This window comes from Hyperoodon ampullatus (assembly GCF_949752795.1).
Source record: "Hyperoodon ampullatus genome assembly, chromosome: 8".
Classification (NCBI taxonomy): Eukaryota; Metazoa; Chordata; class Mammalia; order Artiodactyla; family Ziphiidae; genus Hyperoodon; species Hyperoodon ampullatus.
In genome coordinates, this window is record NC_136921.1 from 55,373,904 (window position 1) to 55,391,651 (window position 17,748).

General features: G+C 39.8%; 1 protein-coding gene across 1 annotated transcript in view; it reads left to right on the forward strand.

The window, feature by feature from the left end:
* Positions 1-17,748, forward strand: part of THSD7B (thrombospondin type 1 domain containing 7B) — a gene marked incomplete at both ends in the record, with an annotated part of 801,311 nt that overhangs the window by 505,196 nt on the left and 278,367 nt on the right. Inside the window, one exon of the mRNA XM_079709630.1 lies at positions 11,157-11,351. Coding sequence (XP_079565756.1) covers positions 11,157-11,351 — 195 coding nt within the window. The remainder of the gene's footprint in view (positions 1-11,156; positions 11,352-17,748) is intronic.

The window sequence follows — 17,748 nt, forward strand, 5'->3', positions numbered from 1 at the left end:
CCCGTATTGATGTCCATCCCAACCCTGGCCAGCTCTTGGCTCTCAAGCATGGGGTGGACTGTATCATTCACAGTGGACAGTTCAGAGCAGGGTCAACAAGACACGCTTGCTGTGAATGAGAGCTTAGACAGACGTAGCCTTCTTTTCCAGGACCTAGAACTTCCTATTCCTATTCTTTCTAGCTGTTCTCACTCCCTTCTCAGTTTCAATACTTCTCTGCAGAGATTGTCCCTTCATTCACTCATGAAGCCAACAATCGAAGCGTTATAGTTGGATGGGAGAAAGTGGCTTTGCATTTCACGTGGCTCAGACTCACCCAAATCCTGGTATTTGACATTGGAATGCACTTTTGTTTGATATAGATGTACATTCTTACTTATGCTTCGTCTTGAATAAGAAATAAGTCTGCCTGTTTCTTTTCCCTGAGGATACCCAACAGAGGGTGGGGAGAGTAATTCTAAAGGTAGCCTGAGTGGCTGAGGGAAGCCGGGCAGGGTGATTGAAAATCCAGAGAATTAAAACAAGACAAAACCAACCTGTTGTGAAAACAATGACTGGGGAAGGCATGATAAACCCAATTGTGTCAACTCTGTTTTTCTTCTTATTTTTGGAAGTCGATGAGGTAGGCTTGGTTCTTACTCTAGTGGATGATGCAGTGCCTCAGAGCTAGGAGGAAATACCTTTGCCCTATGTTGTAGGCTGGCTAACAGCCCCCAAAATGACCAGGCCCTAATCCCCAGAACCTGTGAATATCTTACCTTACATGGCAAAGAGGACCTTGCAGATGTGACTGATTAAGTTAACGATCTTGTTGGGAGAACAGGCTGGATTACTCAGGTGGGTCCAATGCAATCACAAAAGACCCTATAAGAGGGAGGCAGGAAGCAGTATGATGACGGAAGCAAAGAGACAGAGAAAAAGCGACCGTGCTCATGCCATACTCTTGGCTTTGAAGTTTGAGGAAGGGGGTAGGAGTGAAGGATGTAGGCAGCCACTGAAGCTGAAAAGGGCAAGGTGCCTGTTTCTCCGCAGAGCCTCAAGGAGGAACCAGTCCTGCTGACATCTTGACTTTAGCTTGAGGAAACTGATTTTGGGCTTCTGACTCCTAGAACTGTAAGAAAAATATTTTCTGTTCTTTTAAGTGGCTAAAGTTTTGGTAATTTGTTACAGTGGCAACAGAAAACAGTAATACTCTGGAAACAAATTAACATTAAAAAACATCTTTCCGGGGCTTCCCTGGTGGTGCAGTGGTTGAGAGTCCGCCTGCCGATGCAGGGGACGTGCGTTCGTGCCCCGGTCCGGGAAGATCCCACATGCCGTGGAGCGGCTGGGCCCGTGAGCCATGGCCGCTGAGCCTGCGCGTCCGGAGCCTGTGCTCCGCAACGGGAGAGGCCACAACAGTGAGAGGCCTGCATACTGCAAAACAAACAAACAAACAAAAATCTTTCCTGAAAGTAAAGGACCAATTGAGCTGTGCAGGAGAGCATCTAAGTCCTCAGCACCGACACCTAGCTCTCCAGAGGCGGCTTGCCCAATGACCCCTGCCTCCTACCTCATGGTGGGGCTTCAGAGAATCTGTCTGCTGTATTTAGGGGCGCCTTAATGTGTGTGCTCCCTTTTCAGGAGGCATGTTAGTTCAGGCTCAGCTCTCCAGGGCCTCAGCATCTGGTGGTGAAGCATGTGTATAGCAGGCTTCACATCAATATTTTTAAAATGCTTTTAAATGTGTGTCCTTAATCCAATTAGATTTCTGTCTCTGCCTCCTGTCTGCCATTACGGCTTCAGGGAAGGGGACAGGATAAAGGCCACCTCAGATGGGAGGCGGATGTGTCTCTCAAACAGGGAGAAGGAAAAGCCCTCCTTCTTGCCAAGGTGGGTGATTGGTAGTAAAAGAGAAGGGGGGCTTGCAGGGCAGGGAAGCCGAGCAGAAGAAACGTGTGTCGTGGTTTTCCCTGACTCAGGGCCGATGTTTTAGAGGTGAGAGTTTGGCTAAGGAAACAGAAGAAAGCTGTAGGTTTTCTGCAACGTGTCTTGTTTAGAACTCTGGGAAGAACTCTGGGATGGATTGGGAGGCTGGGATTGATGTATGTACACTACTATGTATGAAGTAGATGGCTGGTGAATGCCTACTGTATAGCACAGGAAGGAAAAAGGTACAATTTGTTTGCAGGACATTTATTGAGTTAACCTTAAAAATGCATTCCAGTACGCATTAGGTGCAGACAAATACTGTTGGATTCCACTTATACAAGGTACCTAGAATAGTCAAATTCATAGAGTCAGAGTGTACACCCGTGGATGCCAGGGGTGAGGGGTGGGGAGGGGGAATGGGGAGTTAGTGTTTAATGGAGACAGAGTTTCAGTTTAGGAAGGTGAAAAACTCAGGAGTTGGATGATGGTGAGAGTTGCGCAACAATGTGAATGTACTTTGTTCCACTGAACTGTCAGTTAAATATGGTTAAAATAGTATGTTTCATATTATATGACTTTTACCACAATAAAAAAAAAACAGTAACAAAAAAAGAACTCTGGGAAGAGATGCCCTACGGGGCGCCACTCCAGGAGTAGGGCCTTGTTGCTGCCCCAGAAGCTCCCTGGGTTTCCCATGCTACAGAGAGTCTGCAGAAATGCCTTCATGCCCGGGGAAGGGTGGGATAGCTGCTGGTGCCGTCAGGCTTCACAGGAGAACCTGCTCTGACTCTCCCAGAGCACTGATCACGGGGCCCCAGCCGGATATGCCACACCAGGAGGTAGCCAGGTGGGCTGAGCTCTCATCAGCTTAGATGACAACAGCCCTTCATCAGGCCGAGAGGGAATGGTTTGTGAGATTTTCACCCTGAAGTGAGACTTTCCTGGTGGATGTCACTAGGGTGAGCAGCAAGCCGGTGGACGAGGGCCACTCTTATTGCAGATGCTGGCAGGGCCCTTCTTCATGCAGACCTGAGACCCTTGCTGGCCGCCAGGCACCCAGATCCCATCCTGGAGGGGGGAAAGAAAAATGGCTGGAAGAAAAACCATACATTTACCTGAAAATAATTATTTCAAATAGGAAGGAGGCTAATTAAATTGGCCAAATTGGCATTTGTACCTTTCCTGATTACCTGCTAGGAAGGGAGTTCTTAAGAAAGATTGTATCAGTCTATAATGAAATCATTGGAGTGGAGTGCATTTCTGTCCTTAGACTCGGCAAGAGCTGGCCTGCCCTGGCCTCCGTGCCTTAGAGGGCCCTTCTCTGACCTTCTTCTAGCCTGTTCCTTCCCACAGGCAAGGAGCCTTACTGGAGCCCATGCTTCCCCATCCATCCCCTTATCTAAACCCTGCTCAGCTGTCAGGAGCTTGGAATTCCCTGCCCTAATGGCCCTGAACCAGCTTCAAGAACTTATGGGGCCTCTCCTCTGAGTCTGACTGTACAGCCCAGATCTGATGGGTGGACAGGGGTGGCTGATTTGTGAATTGAGCTTTTGGGGATTGACTGTAGTGCCCACTCACAAGTGTGAGATGGTCCCTCTGTGGGTAGACTGCAGCTGGGAGTGAAAGGAGAAGAGGGCTGGCCAGACACCCAGGGCTGGGCCCACAGTCCCTGTGCTGCCACATTCCAGCCTGAAACTCCAAGTCATTCCAGGATTTTTATTGAACCCTCATGTTCCAAGTCATGAAGACATACATGTTAAGTAGGAGAACAGAACTGATCTATTACAGGTTTGTAAATTTCAAAGATAACTTCTAACTCTTTAGTCTTGTGGTTTGTGACCTCCTCTTGTATTCCAACGCTGGTCCCCACATGTGTTAGGGGCATCCTGGCATTGCATCATTAAATTAGGGACCTTGCTACACAGACATGGAACATGTCATTACAAATGTTACGAGCCTTATCAAAGGAGAGGTCAAGGGTGTTAGAACGTGCATAGCAAGGGTGGGAAGCTGGCCTGTTATATTGCTTGTTCCTCTGCACAGGCATAAGGTGTGCCAGGCTCCTGTCTTCACTGGGTGCATCCTACTCATCCTCCATGCGTCCCCTCCATCCAGGAAGGCTCCTGACTGCGCAGTGCCTGAGGCCCCAGAGCTATACTCTTGCAGGACCCTGAGCATAGTGAACTTTCATTTCCATGTTTCTTTCATCTGTGTATCCCAGGCCACCAGTACAGGGTCTGCCCTATAGAACACGTTGTTCGAATGTCGTGTTAGCTGAGCAGCGGCTGCCCGCCCCCTCCCCTCCTCTCCTTGATGTGCATGTAAACTGGGTTCTGTACCTGGTTGAAGCAGTTCACGATTGCAGGACAGCAAGCTGACAGCTCTTCTGTTTTTCTAGCATGTCGCCCTCATTTCCTGGAAATCATGGCTTCTTGAAACAAATTCTTCCTACTCTTCCTTGTCAACTGTTAGAGTTGAACTCTGGTCAGGAGCAATTTTGGGGAAGTAATGTGGGTGTCCTTGGTGAAGATGATGAATGTGAATAGATCTGAAGTAGCAAATTCCATCGCTTACTTAGTCTTTCCAGGTAGAACGTTATCATTTCCTATTATAAGGCCAGCAACCCCTGCCCTCTTCAGACCATAATTGAAAAGAAGACAAACTTATCCATGTCTGAGTATCAGAGTTTAGAGGCGTTAGGGGGCAGAAAGCCTAGCCATTTAGTAGTAGTTAATAATCTGCTGATTTCAGTCACCATTAAAGCCTAAGAAGGCTGCCCAACTGTCCCACATTGACAGCCAGTGTCTTCAAAAAATTAACTACGAGACACACTGAGAATTCATACAGGTCCTTGCTTTATTTCTTTAGCTAAATTCTCTGCTAATTTTACATTTCCTGCCAAGCCATTCCTTTTCATGTTGCTAGAATTGAAAATAATCAGGTAACAGCGGAAAGCAATTAGTAACTTTTTTCCCCTGTTTGGTGATTTTTTTCTCCTAAGGCTCAGGCTGTGTGGTGATTAAGAGAAAGATCAAGCTGAACTCAATTCTATGTGTTATGTACATTGCTAGACACTGTAAATAGGAAAATGTGACCTCAGGCATCACAGAGATGTTTGGAGGGTTCCAGGTCACCCGACCATATCCACTTACCAGGTGACTGTTCTTATCTAAGAGCTCTTGTCTCAATAGCTTAGCTCAACCACCTGTTTCTCCATCATTCCTTAATGAGAATACCCATCTGTTCCAGGCAGCTACTCTGAGAGCTTTCTGCCCAAAGCTTAAGATAGCTAAACTTCAAACAGAGCACAATGTGATTGTTCTGCAGCTATTTGAGCTAATTTTACCTGGGAGTACAATTTTCCTCCAGTAAAGACAGCAGTATTTCAAGTTTAATAAATAAAATATAATTAAGCATCAAATTGCCACTCTGCTTAAATGATTCATTCCAGGTAGAAATATATGACAGGAATGGTCACTAGTGAATACCTCTTCCTTGCCTGATGGAAAGACCTTTCCCACTAGTATAGTACAGTATTTTAAATACTTAAAAACATCAAAAGAGACATCTTTTCTCTAGATTGTGACCTGCAAGTGATGTGCTGTGATCCAAAAGTCCCAGAACTCAGAGTTCAACTAAATAGCAGGTGTCTGACAGGTCCATTCTCTGTAATGGCCTATTTTTTCATGCCTGCCCTGAACACATCCTTTCCATTCAAGACTGAAGTACCTACTTTTCTCTTGTTTACCAGGATTTCCCCATTGGTTATTGCCATTAGGGAAACTACATTACTGTGCTCCTATTATCTGTCTACCTGCCTGTCACCGCCACTACTATAGCCTCCCCAAAGCTAGATTATTTATATGTACATGTATATCTGCATACACACACAGAAAATACTTTTATAAATATTCATAGTTCCTTATATTTTGTGACCAAGTGATTGGATGGATGGATGAATAAATGGGTCAATTTCAGTAAGGTCTATTAGGGAAGAAGGCATAGGTAATAAAGATCCAGGTGTATAAGCAGCCTAGTGTCTAGTCTGCCATGGGGGCAGAGAAAGTGACCTTAAGAAGGTTTATTCCTGATCCCAGGGCATAAGCTATTTTTTCTGCCTTATGTTTATTCTTCTTGTGATCAGTAATGAAGCTCAAATGCTCCTAATGGTCTGAAAAGCATTGCTACAATATATGCCCCTAAGTATTACGTAGATATTAAAATTCTCATGAATTCAGCATTAGCACAGAGGGGCATGGCACCTGTTTTTGTTGGATATGACCACCTCAGTAAGTGAGGTGAAAATATGGCCAGCACTCTTTTGTGCAAATACTCACGCTTTTCTCATTAGACTCTTTAAGTACTAGGGATTTTGATCTTGGTGCTTCTGGAAAGAATTCCCAGCAGACCTGATTCCAGTTTCTGACTTGCTGGAGTTGTGGTAGCTTTTACTGTAGCCCCATTTTTATAGACACTAAGCATAATGCAAGAGCATCACTTGGAAATATAACACAATATCCTTGGGAGGGCCATGCAGTCCTTGGAAGGGCCTACTGACTTCAACATTATAATTTAAGGGAGACTCCAGTCACATTTCTTAGGGGTCAAGAGGGTTTGGTAGGATTTGGAAAATTCTTCCTGAGCCAAGGCAAGAGATGGTGGAATCTTCTTTGCAGCCATGTCTTGCATTTCATTTCCAATAGCCTTCCTCATAATAATAGAAACTCTCCAGGCAGATGTACCAAGTGCTTAGTTCTGTGCTAAACACTTCATCTGCATCAATTTATCATAAGATGTAGGTGTTATCATTCCCATTGTATGGATGAGTTAATTGTTTTAGTGGAATTTACATAATTTGCCCAAGGTAACAGTAAAAAAAAAAAAAAAAAAAAAAAAAAAAGAAAGTCTCTTTAGTTCTGTTAAACACCAAGGCCCACAATTTGATAAGTACACTCTACTTACCACCTCTGATTTAGTCCTCAAAGAAATTATTTGACTTAAGGAGTCTATACACACTTAATATTGCCCACAGAGCTATATTGTAGGTTAAAAATAACATAGTTTAAAAATATCCTTTAAATAGATACATATGTATGTATAACTGAATCACTTTGCTGTACACTTGAAACTAACACAACATTGTTAATCAACTATGCTCCAATATAAGAAAATTTTTTAAAAATATCCTTTGCCCATGAGTTGCCCAGTGGAAGGGGCCCCTGAATTGGGTTGTACCTCTAGCTACTAGTTATCCCCACTTACTCTAAATGTCTTTCCTTTTCATACCCTTTGTATGTATCTGTCATCTTTTCTTTGTTGGGTTTCCAGTCCTGCCTACTTCTCGCCTGCTATTTCTTCACTTTTTGCCTACCCTCTAGTATCATTCAATGCCCAGTCATTTGATAAATGTTTACTAAATGATTCCTTTTATACTAGAACATTCCCAAGAAGTAAATTGTTTTATTCAACTTGTTCATGTTTTTATTTCTAGTGGTTCTTTTCACACTTGAAAGTAAATTAGGATCTTGAACTTGAAGAAATCTGAGAACCATAATGCCTGGCCTAAACTGATGATTGCATGCTATGTAGCATCTCGATTGCCACTCACCCCTGAGCTGATCATCAGTGATAACCTAGAGCAATGGTCTTCAGTCTAATGTGGGTCAAGTTCATACTATAACTCTGAATGCATTCTGTGGCCCTTAGAATCCTCCAAAGCCTCCATTAGACTACTGGGTCACTTTGTGCAGTAGTGATGGGTCTGATTTATGCTACGTAGTTCTGTTAATGCATTGAATGTGTTAAGGGCATATCTAGTATACCGGTTGACTAATGGTGATTGTAAGTGTAGTACAGAATCAGGTGAAGATTCACCCAGTTTTCTCTTCACCTTAATCTGAGGATGGCCAAGGAAGAAATGAGGTGTGTTGAGCGAGAGTGTGTGCATGTATCCTTGCTAGAACTATCAGCCTGCTTGATTTAAAACAAATGTAAAGGATAATAATAATAGCCTTTATTTGGCTCTTGGTGGGTGTGAGACACTGCTTTGAGAATTCTCACAGCCCTTTGTTTATGTGCTCTTATAATACTCATTTTAAAGATGAGGAGACCAAAGCATAAACAATTTAAATAACTCATCTCAGTTCACATAACACCCAGGTGTTTGGGGATGGAATTTGCATTCATGGCACTTAACAACAGTGTCTGTGAATTCTGTCATATGCTAAAGCTATTTTTCTTAGTTTCTTGTGCAAAAAGTTCAATATAGACATTCATAAATCCAGTGTATTCTAATTTAGACAGTTTGTAGAACTTAAAAATATCATTGAGTGTTTATCATAGCTTTCAAATTTTAAACTTATTGAAATGAAATATAGAAAGTCAATATTTTATAAATTTATTTATTTTAGGCTGTGTTGGGTCTTTGTTGCTGTGCATGGGCTTTCTCTAGTTGCGGTGAACAGGGACTACTCTTCATTGTGGGGCACGGGCTTCTCATTGTGGTGGCTTCTCTTGCTGTGGAGCACGGGCTCTAGGTGCACGGGCTTCAGTAGTTGCAGTGCGTGGGCTCAGTAGTTGTGGCTCGGGGGCTCTAGAGTGCAGGCTCAGTAGCTGTGGCACATGGGCTTAGTTGCTTCTCGGCATGTGGAATCTTCCTGGACCAGGTATCAAACCCGTGTCCCCTGCATTGGCAGACGGATTCTTAACCACTGCACCATGAGGGAAGTCCTAGAAAGTGAATATTTTAAAATAATGTATTATTATTGGAAAAACTCTTCATTTGTATATTCATAGAGGTTTAATTTTCAAATAGCAGTACTTTTTGAAAGTATTTAAAATTCCTCTTCATATTATTCAGTGCATTGTCATCTTGGAAAAGAAAAATTAACTTGGCATGATAAAAATCCCCTAAATTAACTCCAAATTAGTTATCTAAACATGAAATTCAAGTAACATTTGCTTGTATACTACTTAAGAAAGTATCTTATTTTATTCATCATTAATGGCTATAATAGTCCCAACAAAGAAAATGCAGGTGATGTTGGTTTGATGTGCAATGGATTTTGTTCCTAGGATGTGGATAAAAACAGGAACAAAAACTATTCAAAATTAATGAATAGCCCCACCTGCTATGGAGCAGATGTACAAACTGGGAAGTATTGTGTGTATCCATTGTCATCTTAGCTCATTCCTTTGTCCTAAAGCATTAGCTAGGTTTGGCTTTCACCAGTACATAGTACATAGATAGATAGATAGTTGGATAAATGGTGTTCAGATTGACTCATTCTCTGCTGTGCTCAGAATAAAGAAACAAATTCAGAATATAAGAGAAATGGGCAACTGAAAGCCCCTGTGTATACTTAACCTGTGTTAAAGAAGTGTATATAAAGAGTTCTTAACAACATTGTTCCTAGGCTGTGGTCTCTTTATTCCTTGTGACTTGGTAGATTTTAAAGAGCTGTAATAAAAATGATCCTAAACCATAGTTTCTTTAGGATGATGAACACAGCAAATATCCATTAACAAATACCATGTCCAAAGGCATCATGCTAAAAGTGGGTGGTCAGTGGACAGGCTAGATCAGAACCACTTGGGACACTTAAAGACAAAAATATTCCTGGACTTCTCCCCCGGAGATGCTGATTTAGTAGGTCTGAAGTTATGCCATCAGATCTCTATGTTCTCAAAGACATCCGTGATTAGGTATCAGTTGAGAAGTGTCGTTTTCAACAGGGGGTGACATCTGGCAATGTGTGAAGTCATTTTTGGTTTCAAAACTGGGAGGGTGTGTGTGCTATTGGCATCTAATGGGTTGAGGCCAGGAATGCTGCTAAGTATCTTACAATGCACAGGACACACTTGTGTACCCACAAAATGAAATTATCCAATCTAAATCGTCAGTGGTGCCAAGGTTGAGACAAGGTGCTGGTCTAGAAAATAAAGATATATCCTTAGAGTCCATAATTAAGGTGAATAAAAGATGCACAAAAATATCATTCATTCTTAATAAAATAAATGGCATTAGTCCAAAGACTCAAAAAATTAAGCAAAATCTCAAAAATGTTTTATCTTGAGATTATCAGTTCATGGTATGACTGGAGACATTCCAGATAAAAAAGTATGTGAGAAACATCTGCAACTGGTAGGATATTTGTATTGGGGATTATCTGGATAGATTATGCCTGTATTTTTTTAAAAAATTAAAAATTTTAACTGATCCTGAAATGTTAGCAAGGGAAAAAAAGTTTACTTGTAGAAAGCAGAAATTCCTTTTAAAATACTGACTGAAGTGAAAAATAGGGCCATTTACATAAGTGCCATTTAAACAAGTAAACAAAAATCAAATCTAGGAAAAGTTCAGATGATTTTTTGGTGGTTTTGTCCTTTTTCGTCCTCCTATTACTCTTTTTTTTTCTAGTTGTTGATTTTTTTTTTTTTTGGAGTGTAATTGCTTTACAACGTTGTGTTAGTTTCTGCTATACAGTAAAGTGAATCAGCTATATCCCCTCCCTCTAGGACTTCTTTCCCACCACCCCTCCCCACCATCCTGCCCATCTAGGTGGGTCCATCACATAGCACCGAGCCGAGCTTCCTGTGCTTTATAGGATGTTCCTGCTAGCTGTTTATTTTATGCATGGTAGTGTATATATGTCAATCCTAATCTCCCAATTCGTCCCACCCTCCCCTTCCCCTCCTGTGTCCACATGTCCGTTCTCTATGTCTACTTCTCTATTCCTGCCCTGCAAATCGGTTCATCTGTACCATTTTTCTAGATTCCACATATATGCATTAATATACGATATTTGTTTTTCTCTTTCTGGCTTACTTCACTCTGTATGACAGACTCTAGGTCCATCCAGGAATGAAATTGGGTCATTTGTAGAGATGTGGGTGGACCTCCTATTATTATCCTTTTACAGATTCTCTTTTCTAGTTTTCTATCATCTCTAGAGATCAAATGTTCACAGGCAGGACATACAGAAAATTACTGAATGTTATTTTGCTTGCTGTCAATGCTGGGTTTGGATTAATAATGAAACCAATTAAATTCTCAAATACCTCCACTGACAACAATAAATGTTTAATTTCCAGAAAGAAATAAGGTTAGCTATGTTGAACACCTTTTGCAATCACAGTGGTAACTAAACTTTCCAAACATTGGGGAATTCTGCTATTTCGTCCAAGAACCAGCAGCAGCTTGATTTAATTAAAATAATAACAAAAGAATCCATGTTTTTTTTTAGCTGTCTCATGCATCTCTGGTAATAACCAGTCGGCAGAAATGACGGAATGCCTCAAGCAGACAAATGGCATGCCCCCCCTTGTGCAAGAATGTACAGTACCCTGTCATGATGACTGCACCTTGACTGCTTGGTCCAAGTTTACGCCCTGCTCCACGAATTGTGAAACAACTCGAAGTAGACGGCGACAGCTCACAGGTAGGGTGTGCTTTTCATTCTTTAGCTTCATGCAAGTGATGCTCTCCTGAAACCGATCAAGGAGAATATAAGTTCCAGAAGGATGGGAAATTGTATCAGGTCTCTCCCCTCCCCTCCCCTCCCCTCCCTGCCATTATGCATCCTCGGTGCCAATGCTTGGCACGTAATAGATACTCAATTAATACTTGTGAAACAAATGAAAGATGTGAACCATTCCAAAGCTATGAAGTTCTTCTCTATACAGCTTATAATCTTTGTAATCATAAACGGCAATATATCCACCAACTTCCTGGAGTAGTTAATGGCAGAGTTTCTGGTGTTTTTCATGCCAGGATCTCAGCAAGCTTGAAAGCAGTCTCTGATTTGTAAAGAACATCAAAGGCAGATCTCACCTATGTCATTAGCTTTTGCCATTACCTTATAAGTAACTTGATATTTTAAAATTTTAGTGGTGGAAGGCAAAAATTGAATTACAGGGACTTCCCTGATGGTGCAGTGGTTAAGAATCTGCCTGCCAGTGCAGGGGACACAGGTTCAATCCCTGGTCTGGGAAGATCCCATGTGCCACGGAGCATCTAAGCCTGCATGCCGCAACTACTGAGCCTGCACTCTAGAGCCCGCAAGCCACAACTATAGAGCCGCACGCCACAACTACTGAAGCCCACATGCCCTAGAGCCCACGTGCTGCAACTACTGAAGCCCTTGCACCTAGAGCCCATGCTCTGCAAGAAGAGAAGCCACCAGAATGAGAAGCCTGCGCATGGCAGCTAAGAGTAGCCCCTGCTCACCTCAATAGAGAAAGCCCGTGTGCAGCAAGGAAGACCCAGTGCAGCCAAAAAAAGAAAAAACAAATCAAATTACATACATAGATTCTGCTTTTGTGGTATATGCTAATTATTGGTTCTATTTACATCCTTGAAATTTAATGGAAATTAAAGTAATGAGTAGTTTAATCAAGGTCTTAGAGCAATTTTTGCCTATAATATACAAATAATTGATGTAGTAATATATATCCTACTTCTTTATCTTTTTTTTTTTTTTTTTTTTTTTGCGGTATGTGGGCCTCTCACTGTTGTGGCCTCTCCCGTTGCGGAGCACAGGCTCCAGACGCACAGGCTCAGCGGCCATGGCTCACGGGCCCAGCCGCTCCACGGCATGTGGGATCTTCCCAGACCAGGGCACGAACCCATGTCCCCTGCGTCGGCAGGTGGACTCTCAACCATTGCGCCACCAGGAAAGCCCCTATCCTACTTCTTATCTAGATAAATATGGCAGAACGTCTCTTCATTGAATGTTTTTTCATATTTGCAGAAAACTTAATTCAGGGAATGAAGAATCAAAGGAAAATGCCAAAATGATAATTGGATTAATAGGTGTTGACATTGAAGAATTAAGCACAGATGACCATTTTTCCTCATGAGCAATTCAAGTGCTAATTCTCTCAGTTTCAAATCTTTGTTTGAAAGCATTGCATACCAGATTGTTTTACATTTAACTCACTCTAATGGATTGACAAAATCCATGAGAGCGCTTAACAGGATTTCTGTGCACAAATCAGGAGCCCATTTGTAAGTACAGGTGAAATGTATACTCACAAATAGAAACATCAAATTAAATGTTATACTTTGATATTTCTGCTATAAAAATTTGTTCATATATAATTTTATGCAACATGGCTTATGTTTCTAAGATAAAACAAATTTCTTATTCTCTAACAATATAATGGGATAGAATGTATATGACAGGAATAATTCCGAGTTCAGGGGCAATTTAATGGAACTTGGTTTGCATGTTCCTACATAATCCTTCAGAAGCCATTATCCTAGCAACTCTGTCTATATCTTTGAGATGAGAGAGAATTTCCTTGAGAGGGAAAGAAAGTTTTTAATTAATGGCCAATTTTTTTCTTTGTCTTGAAGGTTTGCTAATGATGTTTTGTATCTGTAAACTGAGAATGAAATAATTGAAAATCCTAGGATACTTATTCATTTTGCAACCAGTACAGTTTGTGTTATCAATTGTCAAAACTTTGATGAATTTGACTTTTATTTAACATATACTTTTAAGGTAAATACTGAAGAACTGTTATATTTTTCCTTGCAAACTCTATCCTAAGAATTACATTAATATTTAGAATTTCTTTTCTAAATTATTAACTGCTATGCTTTTGCCTAGCTGATTGATCTTTGTATGTTTCAGTATCTAGATGACACCTAAACAACTGGCTAATTTCATGAAATACATGAGTTGTTAAAATCAATCAAATGAATTATATAGTAGTGTCAACTGAAAGAAAAATGCACAGCGTGAGAGTTGTGAGTTAAGGTTTATCCAGGGGCTTACTGAGGACAGTTGACCCGGAGACAGCCTCTCAGATAGCTCTGAGGGACTGCTCCCAAGAGGTAGGGGAGAAGGCTAGTTTATATGTGATTTTGTTGTTGTTAAGGAATATATGCAGTCAGCATACATCTTCGTAGAAACTTACTGCTAGTCACAAAGAACAGCAATCTCAAGGTATTGATCATAGCGCTTTCTATGTATGGGAAGACGCAAGAAGTGAAGTTTATTAAAATTCTTCCTGAAGTGCGTCTGACTATCTAAGGGTCTGTTTGTTCAAAGCACAGAGTATCCTTTTATTGTCTTTAATTTCCTCTGTTAGAAGCACTGAGTGTACGGTCAGTCAGTGACTGCAATGGGTTAATCCTTGTAGACTTGGATGGAGAATGACATACTCTTTGCTCTTCTTTTGTTGGAAGTTCCCCCATTTTGGTAATAAATGCAACCAAAGTGTGAGAGCCGTTTCATGACCAATTTGTCCTAGGGCCCTACGTCAAGGATTTCATGGGATTTCGTTGATAGGCCACTCAGTGTGCTATGACTGAATTGGGCCCTTCTAATGGTAACCATAAAGGTCTCTGGACCACCTGTCTTACTAGTCTGTTACGGTCCAGGAAATGATTCTCCCTGATTGTTTCTTCCCATATCTAGAATTACACTATTATAATCATTTTAATTCTATATAGAACTATATATTCGATCAAACATTTCAAATCTCTTAGTCATTACTGCTTTTGTTGGGGATGCTGTTTATTCTTGCATTACCAAATCTATAGCTATCTTATCAGCAGAATACAAGTTCTATAGCTAGAAGTATTAATAAGGTCATAGTGAGGATTTATGCCATGAACTTCCAGCATCAAACCAGTTCTTGAGATCACCAAGACTAGGGAGCAGATTGTTTAAGGCAGAAATCTGATTGTTTTTATGTGAGTCATTAAATATGTTCTATTACAAGCCCAACAGAGTCATTAGACTTAAATGACTGTTGCCTGGTGTTACCCGTATAAATCCATTCCATAACTGAGGAAGAGTCCCTCCTGATAAGTGGGAGGTTATGTTTTTTGAATTAAATTTAGCTCATTGTTCTGATTGAGCTTGAGTAACTTTGATAGAAAATTCATATTTATGTTAAAATAACTTTTCTAAGGTACCATCCAATCACATCCTTGGAGAAGAGAAATCCACGAAGGTGAACCAGAAGTACTGGGTGTAGGTAATTGACCATAAACCAAAAAATGAGATAGATTTTTAAAAATTTGCATAGGATTGTGCCCATGATACAAAAACATTTGGTTCACATGTAAAAATCCAAGAAATCAAGATCCAGTCTGGCATCTTGGAATAGCTATCTGCTTCTGATGCCCTCATCTCTTCCTGCTGTGCATATGGTTTCTTTTCTGTTTGAGTATTGTGTCAAGGTGAGTTTGAAGTTAGCAATCCTCTCTATAGACCAGTCCAGTGCCGGGCCCTTTTTAAATGGGAAGTATGAATCTAAGAGTCAATTCCCTTTAGTCTTATTGTGCATGAGCTAGTTAAGAGTACCTGATAAGGGCCTTTCCATCTAAGCTGAAGAGAGTCCTTTAAATGATGTCTTTTCCAGTATATATTCTTCTGGTTGTAGTCATAGGGTATCCGATCTTTATCCAAACATAGATTACTGTGATAAACTTCAGAAACAAGCTAAAAATGTTCTTTTAACAAGTGACTTAAACTTTTGTGATAATGGAACATAGCAACAGGAGCCATCTAGGAAGTGAGTTTCAGGCAGTAAATACCAAAACCTTATAGATAATTAATAGCACAAGAACTTGATGTCTATAAACGTATATTACTGAAACATATTTTTTTCTCTAAAGTCATCCTCATTTCCACCAAATATAGCCAAACTAAGACTAACTTGTTTACAAAATAAGTCTGGTTTCAATAAACTCGGCCTGATTATTTACATAAGTGTACCAAGGATAGCAGTTGATTATATAGGCTCTTTTAAATTTGTTTTTTTGAAGCTTGTCATAAACAGTCCCTGACTGAACTTTATTAAGGCTTCTCAAGGCCACGAAAATTATGCCTAGGACTTGCCATCAGATTTACCTGTATAGGTTTGGGTGAATTCCTCCCTTCTCAAGGTCCCCAAAATATCTTGAGGGTCCTTATTCACCTGATAAGGATGCTGGGAACCCTGCAAATAAGGCACTAGGCTGTTTCTCTAAGGGGCTTTATGGCTCCATAAAGTCCACCTTAGTTCTTTAAAGCTGACTTGTTATATCCGATTCTATGCATATTCTCAAATAAGGCATTCCAGTCAAAGCTATGTTAATATAACCAGGGTTGCCATTGTGCCCTGTCAAACGGAGAAGAGATTTTTATTGAACTTTTACAAATAACTATATTTCCGTGAAAATAAGAATAAGGAGTTTCCACTTCTAGAGGGATCAGGAAGAGGGAAAAAGGTAAATGTTTCAATTCTGCTTACAAAGGTATAATTTATTAAATTGGTGTTAGTCATAGTATAAGAGGAAAGATTTCCTTATATCAAGAAAACAAAGATAAACAGTAATTTTAGACAAAAGGTCATAAAAATTATAACCATATTCATCAGTTCATTCAGTCATATGCAATTAAGTTTTGTTGATCTTGATCTCCTGTTAACAATTTTATGAAGTCATCAGATTTTTCACTAGAATTCTTTAATTTCATACCCAGTTCAGCAATATAATCTGAAAGCTACCAGAAACCTGTAATTGTCACAAAAAAAAAAAAAAAAGTCCTCCGTGACTCTTCTTGAAGATGAAAAATTTTAATAAAAGCAACAGAGTAAAATAATAACTATACATGACAAAAGACTTAAAATGGCATGGTTAAAGATACGATTACAACTGACAAAGAAATTTGGTTATTTCTGTTACACACATTTTAAGATAATTGGACTATGATAACATTATAGTAGGACATCTGAATTTTAGGAATTTCCTAGAACTTCTAGAATATTTATATTGATAACATTTACTCATACAATATTACCTAAGGTTTATCATCATTTATTTAACAATGTTAATCATGTAATTTAATATACCAAATAAACCTAATTAGTTTAATATCTTTCTTTGAGATGTTTCAGGGTCTGTCGGAGACATGCCAACATTAGCTAGAGGTCATAACAGAGAGAAATTCAAATTCTACTTTTGCACCAGCTTATTTTTAATATTAGAATTCTTTCAGCCAATTAAGTTCATTTTAATCTTTGCCAGCCCTGGTCATACATCAAATTCTTTCTCAGGGTTTCTTTTCATAACCCTGTAATTTGCCTTTTTTCTTCCAGATTGTATCCTATGTTTTCCCTTGCTCTTTTTTTCTTTTTCTCTTAACCTCTCTTTAGGACAAAATTACTTTGTTTTCCCTTAACAGAATGCATTTCCATTTTGTTTACCCTTTTAAGAAGTTTTCTTGCATACAAAGATGTTTTATTTATTTTAGTGGTTCTAATTACACATATTAATCAGAATTCTCAACCCTTAAAACCCCCAATCTCTAGCAAAAACCAAGAAGTCAGCAGTTATGAACTGTTTGTCACATGAGCATGCCTGATTGGCAAACCTATGAACATATTCCATTACCTCTAGAAACACATTTTTTCACAGTGTAATTTTTCCTCAGTGTGGTATAAGACATGTGACCAATAAACCAAACATCTTTAGGTTTTTTTTTAAAATAGGAAGACAAAAGTAGATAAATTTAGACTTGCTTAGCAGTTAATTTCCCAGTATTTTCTATTATTTGGAAATGATCTAGACATTCAATGAATTCCCATCATTTAATTTAACTTAGTAAAACTCTAAAATTTCAAGTTACTGAAAGATCTGGAGAAACTATTTTTAAGTAGACATACAATAAGACATAGTTGTTCTTAAAGCATTCACCTAAAAAAGTCTTAGTCCATTTGGATCTAAATTTCTTTACGAAAATATCATTAGTTTTCTTGCTGACAAATTTTGTTAGAGATAACATGATCTTATTTGACATTTAGTAAACAGATACAATAACAGTTTTACATATAATG